General features: G+C 40.9%; 2 protein-coding genes across 5 annotated transcripts in view; one reads left to right on the top strand and one right to left on the bottom strand.

Moving 5' to 3' along the window:
* The first annotated feature begins 322 nt into the window (after positions 1-322).
* rmdn1 (regulator of microtubule dynamics 1) lies at positions 323-6,385 on the top strand. The gene is made up of 10 exons (XM_053412800.1): positions 323-484; positions 2,448-2,553; positions 3,119-3,203; positions 3,331-3,490; positions 3,637-3,726; positions 3,813-3,868; positions 5,259-5,346; positions 5,499-5,529; positions 5,696-5,829; positions 5,922-6,385. The coding sequence occupies exons 1-10, from the start codon at positions 353-355 to the stop codon at positions 5,961-5,963; spliced, it is 924 nt and encodes a 307-aa protein (XP_053268775.1). The 5' UTR covers positions 323-352; the 3' UTR covers positions 5,964-6,385.
* A 681-nt stretch (positions 6,386-7,066) lies between these two features.
* LOC128425962 (NEDD4-like E3 ubiquitin-protein ligase WWP1) overlaps positions 7,067-19,097 on the bottom strand; it is a 31,984-nt gene continuing 19,953 nt past the window's right edge. For all 4 annotated transcript variants that reach the window (XM_053412796.1, XM_053412795.1, XM_053412797.1 and 1 more), the window contains 14 exons: positions 18,135-18,189; positions 17,773-17,857; positions 16,677-16,805; positions 16,179-16,251; positions 16,001-16,072; positions 15,089-15,177; positions 14,702-14,861; positions 14,405-14,538; positions 12,983-13,123; positions 12,771-12,891; positions 11,891-11,995; positions 11,603-11,699; positions 10,173-10,245; positions 7,067-9,831 (listed from right to left, as the gene is read on the bottom strand). In XM_053412796.1, the coding sequence (XP_053268771.1) occupies positions 9,732-9,831; positions 10,173-10,245; positions 11,603-11,699; positions 11,891-11,995; positions 12,771-12,891; positions 12,983-13,123; positions 14,405-14,538; positions 14,702-14,861; positions 15,089-15,177; positions 16,001-16,072; positions 16,179-16,251; positions 16,677-16,805; positions 17,773-17,857; positions 18,135-18,189 (1,434 nt within the window). In that variant the 3' untranslated portion in view covers positions 7,067-9,731. The remainder of the gene's footprint in view (positions 9,832-10,172; positions 10,246-11,602; positions 11,700-11,890; positions 11,996-12,770; positions 12,892-12,982; positions 13,124-14,404; positions 14,539-14,701; positions 14,862-15,088; positions 15,178-16,000; positions 16,073-16,178; positions 16,252-16,676; positions 16,806-17,772; positions 17,858-18,134; positions 18,190-19,097) is intronic.

Here is a 19,097-nt window from a genome sequence, read left to right on the forward strand (position 1 = left end):
TCGTTTATGGTTGAACTGTAGCTGTTTGATATTAGTGACTTTATAAACCGCCTAATTTTCTGGTCATTAGGAAATAACATTTATAAATGCTAATACATCTCCCGAACTCAATCTGTACGTAATATTGATGTGAAATTCTGATTAAAAACTACGTGAAATTACAATCTGGAAAACATAAACAACGGTAGAGAGAAGTTATGTGAATTTAACTCAACAGGTCACACTGTTAAGACACTGAAACGAGAAGCAGGTACGTCATTCAGCAACGTTTTCCCTCCGTGCTCTTGAATGCTCCTTGCTACAACTGTATATATAAACAACCAGGGGTTCGAACGTTTGGAACTTGGACCCGATGGCGGCTCGGGTGTTGACGCGGTTCGTGAGCAGGGCTTTACCTCAGGTGTCCGGTGCTAAAGGCGCCGGGGTCCGGAGAACACACCGGTGTTACTGGACCGCCTCTAGGAAGACCGCTGCTGCTCTCACCGTAAATAACACCCGGCTTCACTCTATCACACTGTTGTTTTGTCACCTGTGCGAGTGTCGCGGTTTATAACAGCGATATAAGACAATGATATGATGATATATTGTTATCATTGAGAAACATGTGACCACATCAACCCAGCACCTATTAAATGACAGTTTCTTAAAGGTCCAGTGTGTAAGATTTAGGTCAAAGGGATCTATTGGTGCAAAATGAACATGTGTATCATCTATATTGTAGGGATCTATGCTTTCTTTACCCTAGAATGGGCCGTTTATATTTAAATACTTAATATTGACATAGGGAGCTAGTTCTGTCAACAGAGGCCACCATGTTTTGACAGTAGCCCAGACTGGACAAACTAGACACCTTAAGAGTTGTCATGACAACGGAAGGCTACCCCAGGTTCCCTTTCCTGTGGGGGGGGGGGGGGGGTATTGCATGCATGCATGACACTCTGGTGTATTTGTCCTTTAAACCATCCGAATCAGCCACATGATCTCTTCTGTACTATTATTGCCAAGCTGCCGTAAAGGATCGGGTGGCAGCGAATGTCGTCCAGCTTGACAGGCCCTGAGAACAAGTTCGGCTCTTGCCTCTCAAGCTCAGCATGTGGTACCCACTGTTAAAACCCCTCAGCTGATTTAAACCAAAACCTCACCCGCAAGTTTTAACACAATTACGCCAATAAAAGGTCCAGTGTGTAAGATTTAGGTGAAAGGGATCTAATGACAGAAATTTAATTTCGCAAGTTTTCACAAGTGTGTTTCATCTAAATTACACAAATTGTTGTTTAATATTCCCTAGAATGGGCCCTTTATGTTTAAATGCTTTATATTTACATCGGGGTGGGGGGGGGGGGGGGGGGGGTCTCTCTATGGAGGCCACCTTGTTTCTTGTAGTAGCCCACTTTATGTCACTAAATTCTACACCCTGCAACTTTTAGGTATAACTCCAGAATTAGATAATCTATTTTGTTACTTTTTTCCAATCTTGAAAGAGGGATTCGTGCCTTTTATTAACGCAGCTACTACATGCTTCAGCCAAAACATGACTGCCCAGCTTTTGTGTGTTTAAAATGAAGTCATCATACTTCTAGCCATATCATGAAAGCATGATCATATCTTATTTTAGCTTCCGGTCACTGTGTGTACTAAGAATTGACTTTAAAATATTGTTCTTGACGTCCAAGGCTCTTCATGGGTTAACATGGAGCTAGTGGGCTAAGCTTCTTAATCAGTCCTCACCAGCCTGTAGCTTGAGAGATAAGACCGTGTTAGAAATTCCTCAGACCGAGGGAGACTGGTTCCATTTGCTGTTCTGGCCCAATAATTGTCTGGCATAGTTAACATGAGGAACTCATTCTAGAAACATCAGTGTTCGCTTTTATCATCTCTCAAACCTTACTTCTAGTAGATGGCTCTTACATAATCTGATTTATTGGGTGTTTCTTTAATCTCTTTCTTTCACCATCGCTTTGTACAGTTTTTTATTGTGTTATTCAACTTGTCTTTGACTTAAAATAATGTATTATTTTAGTTGTCGCCTTTTTTTTTCTTTAATAGAACTTTGTAATAGCTTTTTTTTTAAGTTACTATATAAATAAAGTTTTTATTATTATGATAGAATGCCCCTTGAAGACTCCCACCAAGGAGTATACAGAAGATACAGTAGATGACGGTTATGCACCTTGATGTTTGTTTGCAACCTGTAAATAAACCGAACAAACAGTTCTAACTGCTGAGGACTTTGTAAAGCTGCTGCTGTCATTTAGTAGGTGAGAGGTCAGCAGCAGCTCTGTCATCAGAGCAGGTTCAGTTGATGGTTTAACTGTAGTTTATCAAACTCTACTGTAAAGAGAGCAGTCACCCGCAGACTCAGGTTACGTCGTGGTCAACTCAAACTGATCCTCATAAATAACACCAGAGAACTGCTTTAACCTGTGACCACCTTCTTGTACGCACAGAGCAGAAGTGTTGCGCTCGTCCTCGGGCTGCCTGCTCTCTCCTGCCTGGGGTATGAAGCCTTCCACTGGGTGCAGAGTTCAGCCGTGCTCCATGCAGCAGGAAAAGGTAGTTGGCAAACTGCTAACTGGCACATTGTTCAAACATGGATTCTGGCATCATCACAGAGAATGGGGCAACTGTGGTGGCCCTGAAGTGCAAATCACAAATAACGAATAGAAAACACACTCTGTCGATGTGGTGGTTTGATGATACATTGGTGTGGTTACTTATTTGTGTTTTGTCATTTGTTGTTGTTTTTCACGATTTATTGGTGTTTGTCCTTAATTGCTGTTGTGTTTTGTGAATATGTTTTTGTTTTATTATTTGTCATTTGTTGTTGTGTTTTATAATTTGTTGTTTTTTATTGATTTGTTGTTGTGTTTTCCTTTTTGGTGTTGTGATTTGTTGTTGTAAATTGCACTTCAGGGCCACCGCAAGAAACTACCAAATATTCACATTTTAAGAAGTTGATTTGCTTAAACAAATCAAAAAGATGTTTGATGTCGGTCGAGTCTGAATGAGTGAAGAGTTGGAGTTTTGACAGATGTGAAGACTTCATACCTTTAATGGTTTACTTTAAATAAACGTGTGATTTCCTTTCTACTGAATTAACTGTTGTGTGTTTGTGCAGAGGAGGTTTTGGAGCAGGCCGACTACCTGTACAGCTGTGCAGACACGGAGAAGCTCTACCAGCTGCTACTGCAGTACAAAGACAGGTGAGGAGGCCACTAGGGGGCACCAAAGCAAAAGATTTCAAAAACTCACTACATCTAATATCAGACCACAGTGATTAACTGCTCTGTCACACGCACACTCCATCTGTATACCCTCATGTCCACCCAGTGATGAGGCAGAGGTCCTGTGGAGGCTGGCCCGGGCGTCTCGGGACCTGTCCCTCCTGCCGGACATGGAGGCCAAGCGGAAGAAGCAGCTGATATTCGAGGCCTTTGAATACGCCAGGAGGGCAATGGAGAAAGACGACCAGTGTTTCGCTGCCCACAAAGTAAGGCGGTGGTTTCAGTTTCCCCTTATATTCTTCACGGACAGATTCAACTTCGGCAGCAGAATGTTTATCACTCCTTTATGAGAAAGTTTGTTATATTTTTAATAAGGGCTTTCAAACTCTGCTATGTTCCTCTCCTGACACAGTGGTATGCCGTGTGCCTCAGTGACGTCGGGGATTACGAGGGAATCAAAGTGAAAATCGGGAACTCGTACATCATCAGGGAACATCTAGAGGTGAGAGGGCAGCGAGCCCGCGCGGTATTACATCACTGTATCCCGACTGAATATATCCTGAAGTGAAACGTGTGTCTTTTTCCCAGAGGGCCGTCGAGCTCAATCCCAAAGACGCAACTTCCTTACACATCTTGGGTTACTGGTGAGTTAGTCTTTATTTTGGGGGATTTAAAGTTCGGAACGGCCATGTCTGTTTTAGATTTGACAGGCAGGTTTAAGGAACTGACTCTGGCAGAAGTGGAGACTCTTCAGTCAACAAAAGTGAAGCATTTGACACCATTTGATGCCCAAAGGATGGAAAGAATTAAAAGAAAATAAAGTTTGTTAACCCCCCACCCCCCAACAAAAACAAAATGTTCTTTCGAAGGGGAATATACTGCTGCTGGTTTTAATCTAAACCCCCAAAACATCACTTCAGTGTTGTGTTTCCCCTCGTCTGCCAATCTGAGTTTAAAGAACGCGACGTGACTGTGTTGTGTGGTGGACAATAGTTCACTACCACAAATGGAAGGACTCCACACGAACTGCTGCCTTTTCGTTATAGTGATCATGGATGATAGTCAACCATATTTAATCCACTCTCAACCAGGTTCAGGAGACTCCATGTCCTCCAGTTAAAATTGATCCTGTACATAGACTGTATATAAAGATGGAGTCTCCACTTCCTCCCAAATATCTAAAATACAAAATCTTGTGCATTTGGAGCCAGTGACTGCATCTCAGTGTTGTTACGGTATAGCAAGGTCCCCATGATAGCACATGTTCCAGCAAGTCTCATAGCATCCAACAAGTATTTGGAATGGCAAATATTCATTAAGATATTTCATTAAGATCCATGCATTATTTTATGGGAAAATGTTGTAAACCGCCATATCTAGCAATTTTTAAGAAATTGATAAAATACCTGGATCCAGATCTGCTCATACTGCATCCTTCCACCAAGTTTCATGTTAATCCATCCGGTAGCTTTTGCGTAATCCTTCTTACAAACAAACTGGCATAGGTGGAGGCATAACCTCCTTGGTGGAAATAATTAAAACATAATTTACTGGAAAAACAAACACATGAATTACCAAAAATGATACAAAGCAAATATATAGGACGTGTACTTTGACTTTTAAGTTTAGTCCATGTTCCATTCTGCGAACTTGGAGGGTGCTGGATTCATGATTTATACTGCAGCCAGCCAACAGGGGGCAATCAATACACTTTATCTTAGATTTCCAGGAGCTGTCATGTCATCTGACTATATATACAGTTTGAGTTCCTGTTATCATGACATGTGAAGGCTACCACAGGTTCTCTTTCATGTTTAAAAGGGGAGGGTGAGGTGAGTCGTATTCAGCTGCCAAATGCAACTTCACCATTAGATGTCACTAAATTCTACACACTGAACCTTTAAAAGTTCTCAAACCATACATTTAAACAACGGTTTAGAAGGAGATGCTCAGGTCAAACACATTGTACCTCAGTGTGTGTGAACGGAACTCTAATTATTCTGGTAAAATTATCCCGTGTCTCGTCTTTCTTAGGTGCTTCGCTTTTGCCGAGCTGCCGTGGTATCAGCGCAAGGTGGCGGCGGCCCTTTTTTCCTCGCCACCTGTGTCCACCTACGAGGAGGTGAGGCCTCATCTGTCTTCATCACTCGTCACGTCCCGGTTACACGAAGTCGGAGCAGCTTGAGGCTGAAGAGCATATCAGTGATCTGTCACTAGAATTAACAATCTTCTCAAAGCTGTACAGAGTTCCATTTTTCTGTCTTTCTCTTTCAGGCTTTGGAATTCTTCCTGAAAGCTGAGGAAGGTGGGGAACAGCTGCATACTAACAGACTCACTGCGGCGGCTTGCTCTCCCACTGGCTGCTACTCAGTCTTTTAGAAAAAACACGACGGCATTATGCTTGTAAATGACGCCTTCAAAGGTTTGAAACGCACATAAATCTCAAAGAGCGTGTTCTCTGTTCTTCTCAGTTGATCCTGACTTCTACAGTAAAAACCTGCTGATGCTGGGGAAGACCTACTCGGCCATGAAGGACAAGGAGAAAGCTCTGATGTGGTTAACCAAAGCTAAAGAATACCCTGCTCACACACTGGAAGACAAAGATGTGCGTGCAATAATGAAATTATTTTACTGTGTGAACGTCAGGTAAATGTTGAAGTACCTCTGGGAATATTCAGGTCTGCTCCTTTTTTGCAGGTCCATAAAGAAGCCGTCGACCTGCTGAAGCGACTAGGATGACGCAGACCAGGACTGTTAATAATTCCTTTACCTCTTATTATTATTATTGTAGTTAATTCCCAATAGAAGAAGAAGTGACCTTGCACACAGGAATCCATCATGCCTTTGAGTAAATAAGCCAGAGACTGTATCTGATAAAGATAGCTATCTATTGGGTTTTAAAAAACTTTGTTTTCACTGGAGGATGTTTATTTAGGAGATATTTAATAACCAAACTGTAACAAGAAGCTGTTTTGCCAGTTGGATTTTATTTGTTTTCACTCTTATCTCAGACTTGTTTTGTCTATTTTAACATTTAATTCGTTCCTGACTGGTGAAGACTTCAAATCTACTTTTACTGAATGTATTTCCTTGGTCACTGCTTCTGCTGCAACTGATAATTTATAATTAAATTAGAGTTAAAGTTTTTAACTCTAAAGTGGTTTTGTCTGGTCGGTCTGCATCTTATTCCCCAGATAATGAGGTAGCCTAATTTCAATCCAAACAATACAATGGGGTTGTAATCTGTTTGTGTTAGAAAGAAAGAAGCCGTGAGCAGCAACAAGCAGGTTTGAGGAAACTGAGCAGTAACTGAAGCTGCTTTAAATCCGATTAATCTTAACACACAAACACACATCTTGTCTATACATTATACAATAAATCCCATGTGGAGCCCAGTGGGGAAAAATATTCAAACTCAGTGCTCTTCATCTACATGTCTCCTTCCAATTAGTAAAGGTAAAAGCTTTGGAGTTCATGGCAGATTTATGAAAACAGAGAAGGTTAATGCACAATTATAACAATAAACCCCAAGTTAACTTAATCAGTGGAATCTGATTTCAGATATGGGCCAGGGACTCAAGATGAGCCTGCAGCTCTCAGACTCTTAAAGGCATCAGTCCTGGACAAACTGTTCAGAAATGAATTCAGAGTAGCTGTAAAGATGGTCAGATACATTTATTAAATCTGCTTTTTTCCAGAGGCAAAATCCAATCAGAACAATACCAGTTATAATTTATTTTATAGACCAGAATAGAAAAAACTTTCCATTGTTTCCTTTTTTGTGAATCCTGAGCTGAAGGCCTCTTATCCCATCGCACCAAGAAGAAAGACAGCAGCCGTGCTCACTGAGGGGAGTTTATTCACTTATTTATTTGTATCTCATAAATCCATCTCTCTTCATTTCAAATGGGTGAAAGCAGATTAAAAATGAATCTTCTATACACATCGTCTCCAGTAAAGGGGCATTCTGTACAGTGTAGGTGGTGTTTACAGTGTGTATCTACACGCGATATGTTACAGTCTGGACGAGTTTCAGGTGACCTGCTGCACTGTCCCACACTCGGCCGATAAAACAGTCGTCTTGAAACAGCTGCACCGCTCCAGGTCATGTGACGCCTACTTCCTGGCTGTGATCAGGCGACCTGAAACGTCCCATCTATTTCTGATAAGATCAAAGGCATCGCAGATTTCCATCAATGGAGTGGTGGCTCTGTGTAATTAATTATAATATTTAAGTACTTTATTTACTTTCATTATCTTTATACAATGAATATTCACATACAGTTGATTTTCTTTGATTACAGGTTTCTGTTCAAAAGGAAGCACAAAGTTATGCGGCTTGAATTCTCTTTAAAAGTCGGCTCCTTTTGCTACAGTAAATGTTTGTCTTGACACAGGCGTCCCCTCCTCGTCCTCCTCGCTGCTCTTCCTCAGGGACAGCTCATCATCACGTTATATACAAGACTGATAACTTGACTTTAATCACAAGCCCCCTTCTAGAAAAGCATTAAAGCAGCTTGCTGCTGATCGCAGTGATCCGGAGAAACACGATGCTGTAGAAAACAAGGAGAATGGCCTGCCACTGACAAACCCGTTTTTTCGTTTTGTTTTAGACCGCTGACAGAAAGAATAAACACCAGAGTTCTCATTTAGAAACAATGGAGTCAGGCTTGACATTTAGAAAGAAAAAAAAGCATGTCCCCTGAAGCGTTAGTGGAAAAGAGGATCAGGCAGAGAAAGGTATGGTGGCCGAGACGTCTCACACAAGCACATTAAAAGGAAAACAGGAATGCAAACCCCACAACACAACCACAAAAGCTACACATCGAAAAAAATCAGAAGTGAGTGACAATGGATGTTGACAAGGAAACAGGCTGAATGAATAATGTCACTTTTGCAGTTGTGTTGTGGCTTTTGCATTCGGCTCCCTCGTGTGAGACGTCCCAGCCACCGTATAAAGGCGGAGCATGAACAAAAAACACACAATGCACATTGATGCAGTGCATCCTCAGGCTTCAGACAGACCTCAGGCTTCCACTGTGAAATGATTCCACACTCTCTCACACACACACACACACACACACACACACACACACACACACACACACACACACACACACACACACACACACACACACACACACACACACACACACACACACACACACACACACACACACACAGTCTGGTCTGTGGCACGTTAGTGTCGCTTTAATGGTTAATCAAACAAACAGTGACAATCGAGGACATCAGCTGACTTGATAAGGACTTATTTTTGTAATCATGCCAGGAGTTCCCATCCAAGAAGGGGACTAAAGCTCCTTTCAGTACACATGTAGATGTAGAGAAAGGAAAACATTCTAATGAATGTATAGATGGCCTTTTTTTGGACTTAATCCCAAAATAATCATGTTTCCTTTTATATTAATGGTTAAATACATCATCTAGCATGATACCTCCAGCGGAAATGTTAAAGTAAATGTGATTTCTATGTTTGGTGCTCTGTAAACCACAGAATGGAGACACATCCAGACTCCAAGTGTTCAACAATTGAGGCACTCAATCAGTTTTTAGCCTCTGATTGATTCTCGGCTCGTTTCTTGTTATCATTGTGTGTATTGTTTGCAAAGCTGAAGCAGCAGGCTGCTGTCTAGGTGGCCTTGAAAAAGTCCAGTGTCTCTAGCTTTAACCTCCAAACCACAGGCTCCACTGACCCCACACACAGACACACCAGCAGAAAAACACACTTTCATATTTTAATTTAGACGATTTTCCTTTTCCTATTCATTTTTGATAGAGTAGCTTTTGTGCAGGAGCTTTACACTGCAGTCTTTTCCCCCCCCGACTCATGTTTTGATCCCGAACAGGACAATAGTGTTCACAACCACTGAGGGTTAGTCTCCTTTGCTTCAGTCCATCCTGAACACATTCAGCTGAGGAAGCTAAAAAAGCTCATTCAGAGACAGAGCGTTCCATTCTACATGTCTGTATCTGTGGTGGTGATGATGGTCATCGTCCCAGGCAGCCATGCAATCACGCAAAAACAAAACAAAAACAACAACTAACAATTACTATGGGTCCAACAGGGAAATAAAGAAATTCAGGCACCAGACCCCAATACTACTCTTACATTTTTTAAGCTCTATAGAACTAGAGCTTTAGAAGTAGAATGTGCTTCTACAATAAAATCCTCTCAAAAACGCGTTCAGTCCGTTTTAAAAAGCCAGTCAGCAGTGGAGAGGAAATTAAAAAATATCCAAGACTTCTGTTTTCAATCAGAGGCGGAAATAAAATGCTTGAATTCTTGCATATTTCACGATGGGTTATCATATAATATATGAGGGACCGCAGCAAAATCAATGCTGCAAATTAAAATTTGGTTTTAAATGAGAAAATAGCTTATATACATTGGTGGGTTTCTTGTGCAATTATGTTTTTTTAGTTTGTTTTACTTGAATGATTAAACAGCAAAGGGGGAAGGAGAGAAAGAGACGAGGACTCCGCCCTCTATTCTTGGCCAAATCCTTCCGTCTCCTCGATGGCAAAGAGCAGCTTCTCTTTCAGCTGTTCAAAGCTTTTGTAGGGAGGCAAGTCCAGACGGTTAAAACTGAAAAGACCAAAAGTGAAGACCAACGATCAGTAAGAACAAGCACAATGAAACATTTACTGGTTATAAGCTGTGTTCCAAAACCCTGATTGCATATTAGCAAAGGGATATTAAGAGCTTCCTTCATTAATTGTGATGCAGCTCCAATCAGTGTCTAACTTACTGCTTATTGCTTCCACTGTTCCTCTTGCGTCATGCCATCACTCCCATTAATTATCTATTTCATTGATTGAATTATAGTTAACCTAATTTGTGTTAATCCTGGTGAAAAGTAATATAATTAAATAACATCTGGGCAAAACGGTGTGTGGGAGGAATCACAGGTGGAGAGCTCCACTCACCACGTGTGGCTCCGAGGAAGCCACGTGTCCTTCCCCACCTTCTCAATGCAGAACTTCTGGGGCCCATTGCTTCCTGCAATGCAAACGAAAAAATGAGGTGAGAACGCAGCCGTCCGCGTCAGTTGCGGCAGCTTTTTTCTTGGAACTTTTCCTGTAAAAATGTCCATAAAATGTCAGAGTGATCCCATGTGAGAATACAGAATGACAATTCACAGAGTGATGAGGTGTCACACCAATAGAAGACGCAAATGAAAACGTCAACTTGGAAAAACCCTAAGAATTAAGGACTTTTGGTGATTTGGCCTGACGCCGTTGTTGATGCATTTCCTGCCTACTGCTTGCTCTGCACATTTTTTCCAGAACATTGTCTCAAGAAATTTTTCAGAACTTCAACCTCTGACAGATTCAGTCTCAGCTTAAATCCAACAGGTTTACATCTGTGTGGGATATACAGTACAGCACTCTAAACACATTGTGCCCAAAGTTAAGGGGATCAAAAGTAACTGGACACTTCCTTGGCAGACGTGTCGTTTCAACATTAGTTCCGGGAGAAAGAAGCTCAGAAGTGTCTCAGAGTTGAATGACAGCTGTCATTTAGATAGAGCTGGAATTGTCTGCAAGTATGAGGAGTGAAGAAGTGACTGGATGGGTGGAGAACATAATAATGAGGCTCAAAAGAGGGAAAACATGGCAGAGAGAGAAGAAATAATGACTACACAACAAGTCAAGAACGCTTTCCAGAATGTAGACAGAGAAGCTTCGTCATCAATGAGCAAGAGACAGATTCAATGACGAAAAACCTCAGAGGATTTACCACAAAATACAAACCAGTGGTAAACCTCAAAGAGGCCGGGCTGCGATTCACAAATACAGAAAGAAAACAGCGGCTTAAAAAATGATGGACAGGAAAAAGAGAAAAAAGAAGCAGCTCATGAGCCTAAACCGCCACATCATCTGTCAAATATTAAGCTGGTTCTGTTCTGGCTGCAGTGGAGCTGACAAACTTGTTATTATTGATGATTTCAATGCTGATAAAAACAACTGGATAGATGTAGAGTTATACGGGACTGATTCTGTGGTCAGATTCAATCAAATGCATCAAAACTCATTGGATGACATTTCATTGATTGCAGATGGTTTACATGAAATATTAAGTTTAATGATTTAGTTTCACTTCATCTATTTGTCCAGTGTATTTTGATCTCTTAACGCTTGGCAGCATGTGTGTAGAAAACTGTATCTCCAACAAATCAATTTAAAGCTGAGACTTGGCTCTTTAATGTAGTTTCTACTGTCGTAAACTGTAAATGCTGAAGCTCCAAACATGTTTAACAGTGCACATATTGCACAGACTTATAGTCTGTATGTGTGTAGTATATGGTAGAGTGGTTGCATGTTAATCTTTGTGTGTGTGTGTGTGTGTCACTGACCCATGAGTTCAGCGAAGCCGCCCAGAGGAAGCCTGCAGGTTCCAGTGACAAACTGCATGAGCCGCAGGCGCACTTCGTTGTCCACTTCTTTCACCAGCTGCAGCCATGGTGTGACAAAAAAAACACAGTAAATTACGATCCCCACAATACTGACTAGACAGACACAATGTCAAACTCACTCACACACTAGGACCCCTATCAACCGGAGTTCCATTGCATGTTCTGCTCCTCTCTTAAGGAGGGTAAGAGTTATAGAAACAAAGTGTGTTTGTGTTGATCTGACTTTACCTGCCAGAACCAGATGATCTGTTTGCTATTCCTGGTGTAGTGACGATACACTGTGTTCCTCTGCCAGTCTTGAAGGTCCACCTCCTGCATGCCACACAGCATCACCTGGAAAAACACACACAGGCAAGTACTAAGATGACATGAAGAAAACAGGGCACAACGGGATTTGTCCCACAAATGCCTCCTTGAGGCCTTTAACGGGGCCCTCCTAACTGACCTGAAAAGCTATTTGCTACCTGGACCCACCTGACACCCAGTCCTGGCAGGTAGCCACATCTGTTGTTCTAAGAATAAAGATCTACACAACACCAAATGAGGCATAAACAAGATTAAATCAAAAATGTTTTTTTTCTATATAGCTTATTACATTTAAAAAATAAAGAAACTTAAGAAAAGATCATATGTAGGACATAATAAATATAACATTGAGTTTTGGCTCTGCTGCCTGGTGATTAGTACTGACTTTTGGTCTACAGACAAACTTAAAGGCAGCACCTGTGAATTATCGATATTAACAGTTATTAGTTTGATCAGCTGCATCAGGTCCACAGTTAGTTGTGCTCGATTCTCTCATTTATGTTGTGTATATAGAGGAGGCCAAACTCAGAGCAGCTGCTTTTTTTAACTTTCCATATGTTTTTATGGCGTCAGCTGAGGAAAAGTGTGAACATGCCCCAGGCCTACATTAGTTTTATGGACACAAACTGTTCGTTTGCCTTCATCAACAAGGCCTCTCAGGAATCCAACAGACCGATATCCTTCACAGCAAGATAACCTTTATCCTCGTGAAAATCATAATTAAATAACCATGTTGATTAATTGGATAAAGCTCTGGGGAGAGGAGTAGATTATGAGGATTAAAATACACAGCACCACTCACCTCCAGTTCCTTTTCATCAAAGTACTGGAGCCACTGCAGTGGAACCACCTCATTGAAGCCATCCAGGAAAGCTTTGGTCTGACCTTCGACCCCACGGGAGAACCTCCACTCTGCCATCAGACTGTGAAAAAAAAAAAGAGGCAATTACTCACTAAAACTGAGATCAAAGGTTACATAAATTACTGCTGTTACAGTAAAACTGTCATTTGTACCCGATATACTCCTCCTTGTTTTCCTCAGTGACGAGGACGTCGGAGCCGTCAGGTTTGAGGTCATGCGAGGTGATCTTTCCCAAGATCTCCATGTCCACTGAGAAGTACATCTCCAGACCACACTCTTCAATGTTGTTGTCCCTGAGGAGACATGAGATCATGCTGCTGTCACACCATGATAAGAGGGCAATATAGTGTTATCTGCAGATATCGGAGTCGCCTCCTTCTAGTTTCTCTGGTCTTTCATCCCGCTATGGACCTGATACTGATATGGTTTTGTGGTTGGTGTCACAGCGTTTTCCTCGGCCACCATTCTTCACTCCCAAAAAACCTTATGACTTATTACTTAATGTTAGGTGTTATATACTTGATTTCCTTAATCCTGTTCCAGCACAGTTTTGTTCCATTTCTGACACGTATGTGAAAGAAGGATCCGTCCTTCGGTTCTGTTCCTGAGGTTTATCCCTTTTAGCCTTCTGAAGGTTTTTTATTGTGAAGGTTTTCTTTATTCAAAACACATGTCAAAAAACATTGTATAGTGTACAGCCCTTAAAACCCCCTGACATATATTTGAGATTTTGATCTAGACACTAAAGACAAAAGTGTCTTGTCTTCCAGGCGAATAAGAAGAGGAAAACTCTATGGCTAATTGAATTAAGACTTCACAAACTAGCTCTTTAATCAAAGGCTCCAGAGGCAAGAGGCTTCAGAGTGAGGTGCTGTGATATTTAAAACCCTCAAGTCAACAAGAATAAATTGGCTTTTTGAAGGTAATTTAGAAGGGTCAAAGCCAGGGAATTGGATACAGACTTTACAGAGTTTTCCTTTCACACATGCTTAACACAGCAGGAGGTTCTTTGCACAGACGCATTCACAACAGCAACAAACCCTTCGCATTATTCAAACGAGAGGTGGACCAGCCGGGTGCAGCAGGCAGAGGCTGGAAGTGCCGCAATAACTCTGCTTATAACCATTAACCATTATAATCCATTAATTCTGCGATAGATCATTTGATTTTCTTTACAACACACAGACACAGGAGTCAGCTTTTGTCAATACAAACTCTCCAGACATCTTCATGTGTCTTATATGTGTGTGACACCGCTTTTTCCACTGTAGATATTTGTTTTCTTTTAGTATTTTTCATTTTTGGATTTGTCGCATTTTAGAAGCATCATTAACCCCCCAACTGGCTTCAGCAAGGGCTCCCCCGCTGTGTTCTCACACAGAATTCTCCTGAATTTCTACTACTTTATTCTAGGTGCCAGCTTGAGAAAGTCGGCAGAGCCTCTTATTGAGACTTTTAGTTCACACATGCACCTCCTCTGGAGATAATACAAAGGATCTGTGGAGATCACTGCATGTCTGAAAGCAGCTTAGCTTAACTTTCTAGCCACACTGAAGGTTATGGAGACAAATTACCTGATCCATATGAGTGAGTTGTAGAACTCTGGGTCAATGGACTCGAGATCTTTGAGGATGAGCTTCTTGTTCAGCATGCGTTTGTAGAAAGGCAGAGAGAAGCCTGTGTCGATGAACTTGCCATGAAAAAGTGCCTGCGGAAATAAATACAAGAGCATAAGGCTAGATGACTGTGAATCTGAAAATAACATATAATCAGATATGAACATTCTCCGTATTTTGCGTTTGAAATAACAAACCCATACATATGTCTTTAATTAATGTGTTTGTGTGTGTGTGGCCAGTATGTGAACTTGCCATTGCGATGAAGCGGCCTATGAAGCAGAAGTAGGAGAGGTGGTCCGGGTTGATAGCTGACGCTGGGTTGATCTGCAGACAGTAGTTGCTCTTACCGGCGTACTCAAACAGACAGTACATGGGGTTCAGCACTTCATGGGACAACAAGAAGAACCACTCTCTGAAAAAATAGGTGCGTGATAGATGGAGACAAGAAGGCAAAGATGAAAGAGAGAATGACCAGGATGTGGATTAGAACAGAAACAGACAAGGAAAAGAAAGAGGGAAATATGGAGGATGAGACGAGGGACAAGGTCAGAAGGAGCACATGATCAGTTGTTGCTTACATTTTCCGAAAGGTAGTTTGCAGTGAATTTCACATTTAACAATTTGTTTTGTTTTAGTTACCGGGCTAAGCCACCATAGTCGAGACCCTCCTCGCCTCTGAAGATGACGTACAGTCTCCTCCTCAAGTCGTAGGGCTTGAGCGCCATGATCTACATGACACAAAGCGCACACTATGATGGTTAAAACATAACTTCAGCTATAACACAGGCATATAAATCTATTCAACATAAAGTATTTATGTTATCAAAGATATACAGGTTCTTGCAGTCAGTGTGTGATGGCAGGATGCCTTCATCCTGTGAACCAAGGTGAACATGTCTTCTCTCCTGTCCTCGGATAATCTAAAGCAGTGGCCGGAAACTTGCGGCCCTTCGGCCAAATGTGGCCTGTTAGAAATAATATTTGACCGCCATATCATTTTATAATAGTATTATATTCATTTCACCATATCGGACTGAGACAGTTATTCATGGGAGTCGCTGGTGCTGATCTCTATCATGGCAACAACATTCATAAAATCACTTCATCTTTAGCAATTTTTTTTCAAAGTGAAGCACATTGTTCTGTGCTGCAAAATATCAAGCTGAATTACAGAGCTGATATTTTGAAAAGTAGTGATCTTGGGTCTGAGGATTGTGCAGATTGCTTAACAGACCTCTGAAACAGCCTTATACAAACTTATATATGACCCATACAAGTGAACAAAAATGAAGCAGATTCTGTTTCATGTAATTATAAATAGTGATCATAAAATCTTCACTGCAGATAGAGCCGGTCAAATGACAGTTTTCCAGAAAACAATCAACACACAAACAATATAAAGGGACAGTGTATCTAAGAAGTGTTTAAGGAGGATTCATTAATGACAAGGAATAATTCTGAAGTTGAATCCTGAGCATCAACACATTTAGAACGGGCACTAAACTATTTATTTTAAATTACAACAGGAATGTGGTTGAGGGATCCTCCTACCTGCTGGAAAGAGTCTTCGAACAACGTCTGTCTGGAGACAGTGATCTTCACATGGCTTGGGAGAGCATTGGACTGTACAATGACAAGAGGAAATATTAATGCATTCTGCAAAAATAGGATTTCAATGTGTGACTGAGCGTAAGAAACACTGATGGAGTGAGAAAAATATATGAATTACCTGGCACAAGTAGCGAAAATGAGCAAGCTTCCATCTGAAGCTGCGCTCATAAGCGATCTGAGGGCCTTTAGTGCTGAGGTAAACAAAAATATTTAAAAGGTCAAAATGTAGTGGAGAGAAGCTGAGAGAAGTTTTTTTTCTAGAGACATGAATCTCCACCATATAATGGAAAAATGGGGCGCATGTGGAATGTGCTCTTGTATGTTTTCATGGAACACACATGTCAAACTTTCCTAACCGACATATGGATTTCCCTGAACGCCTCTTTGTGACATACAAACCTAAAATGAAATACCAGTGGATATATTTTTTCTTGAACTACATTAATGTTGGCTAAATTAAAGCATCTGGTCCTATTAAGCATGTTTTATGTACCAGCCTACGTACATGGCTGCAGCTCTACAGGCTACTGATCAAATACAACCCCTGTCATGGCTTCAGGTAACATGTAATGTATAACACATGAACGAATAAATTGATTTTCAACTGTGCTCTTACACGGAGGACTTTCCAGTGCGTGGGTCGCTGAAAGTGGTGGTTCGGGTGTTGTGATCCACAAAGTAGCGCACCCCTTCCCTTGTGTATCGGATCTCCCAACCTTCAGGCAAGGGGTCTTCGTTCTGTAGCCTACACACACACAAAAAATATGTGTTTAACTATCCACGGTTGGACACTCATTGACATTATGTGTTTCATGGCCCCTCATTATTATGTTAACCATCACAACTAAATGTTTAATCTAAACCAAACTCCTAATGTAAACTAATTCTTAACCCTGAAAGGCCCTGTTCTGACCTTGTATAAACCTTGTGTAAATGAAAACCAACTATATAAAACCTTAGTAAAAAAGTCTGGCAGCCGAGAATAAAAATCATTATTATGCCGTTAGTTTACATAAATATTTGTCTTCAGCATTACCTTGGGGTTAAGTGGCACAATAATTATGTTTGTATTTCCTCAAAAGAGAATGTGGCCAAATCTAGCATCCTATAGCAACTGAATTAGGTCATGAAAACTAAAATTGTTGCACAGTGAAATGCATTGGCTTTGTTACTGATATTGATTTGAATGTGATTTGACAAAGCAAAAAACAAGAGAGATTGTAAAAGAAAAATCTTTTTCATCTGAATGTGGAGATAATGAAAACAGTTGCAGTGATCTGCACATCCTGTTCTTGTAGATTAAATGTAACCATACATCATTGTTTCACTGAAACTAGGTTACCTGTTGATCTGAATGGTTTATTCTACAGCTTAGTCAAATTGCTGAGACATTACTGTTAGTGACTTTTAATAATGTGATGATCCTGCTCACTCTTATCAATACAGACCTATAAAAAGTAGAATGAGCCAACCAGTATTTTCAGTGAGAACATCCTGGAACTGGTTGATGCTGGTCTAAGCAGGTGGAACTTTACTTTTAAAGTAAATGTTGGCAAACCAGGTTGATGGTGCAGGATGTTAAAAATTCTGATCTTTAATTACTCATTTTATTTTCCTGTTTAATTCCATTGTACTCACAAAATATACATTAATGTTGTAAATTGTATAATGTGTGTGTTTCCATCCTTTCTATTTTGTTGGTTTGAGCTCACCCTTGGGTTCGGGGGTCTTCCCACTGCGTTGTCTTGGTGCTATGGTTCACAAAGTACACTCGGTCATTCGAGTCAACACGTCTCTCTGAGATAAAACACACACAGGAATTGTGAGTTTAACAGACAGAATGGACAGATTAGACAGATTATCATCAGATTATATGACAAGATTCTATCTGTAATCAGCAGTGACAGCTAACAGAAGGATTTTCAGCAAAGGAGGTTGAGAGAAGTGTGAGTAACAAAACATAATCACATAGCATTTGTACTTTCAATGTGCTGTGAACTGATACATTCTGTCCTTTTTCTTTCTGACTTCAAGTACAGTACAACCTGAGACATGTATGAGAATCTGAACTCACCCCAACCAGGAGGTAGCGGGCCAAGAGGATCATTCTCAGCAGACATCATGGATGCCTGGAAATGAGGGATGCACAAACAGACATCCATTCAGAAAACACCAGGAAAGGAGGACAAAGTATTCCAAATGTGTGAGATATAACAAAAAATCTATAACAAATAAATATAAATAAAAAATAGGTATTCCTCCACAGGAAAAGTGGATACGTTTCCGAAAAGAAAAACAAAAAATAATCCAAAAATGTTGTTTTGATGTGTTGACAAAAAGGGCTCTGTGACTGGTTACTGCTCAATAAATCCCAGCTGCCTGTCTTTTGATTTGTTTTGTAAGCTAATCATCATCAATGAAGATGACATCACTGCTCAGATCAAAGGTGTGGGAGAGGGACCCTCACAAAGAGAAGCAGATTAAGGCCTGCAGATATTTTAAATCCTGGAGGAACAAAGTTCTCACTTTTGGGATAAATGAGTTGAGCTAGATGCCAAATAGAGAAGTGAGTGAGGGGTGCAGAATCTGTAACCATCATTAGAAGCTGGTCCTATGATTTCCAGGCTCATCTAAATAAAATGACCACCAGTTCCTCATCTGAAACTTGCTTTTGAACATCACAGTATGTGACAGGGTTCCCACGCTTGCCTTGAAAAAATATTCCATGCTACCTCCTGATTTTCCAGGTACCATATTAAGTAATGATCTATAGGCCCCTGAAGCTTTCCGCGCCCCCCTCCCCTCACAAACACAACCCCCTAGGACACCTGACTACTAACTTGATTTAAAAGATGTGCCAGTCAAGTCTACATTGTAAATGCTTAGAGATTATGTCTTATTGGTATATCAATGCATGAAATAATGCAACAATCTGTAGATGACCAACAATTTATTGAACGGGAACTTTGAGACACATAAGCACTGGGATTGATATTTGTTCTCTCTTCCACTCCTCTCCTGTCTTATCCTGTCTTCT

Source organism: Pleuronectes platessa, chromosome 20, assembly GCF_947347685.1.
Source record: "Pleuronectes platessa chromosome 20, fPlePla1.1, whole genome shotgun sequence".
Taxonomy (NCBI): Eukaryota; Metazoa; Chordata; class Actinopteri; order Pleuronectiformes; family Pleuronectidae; genus Pleuronectes; species Pleuronectes platessa.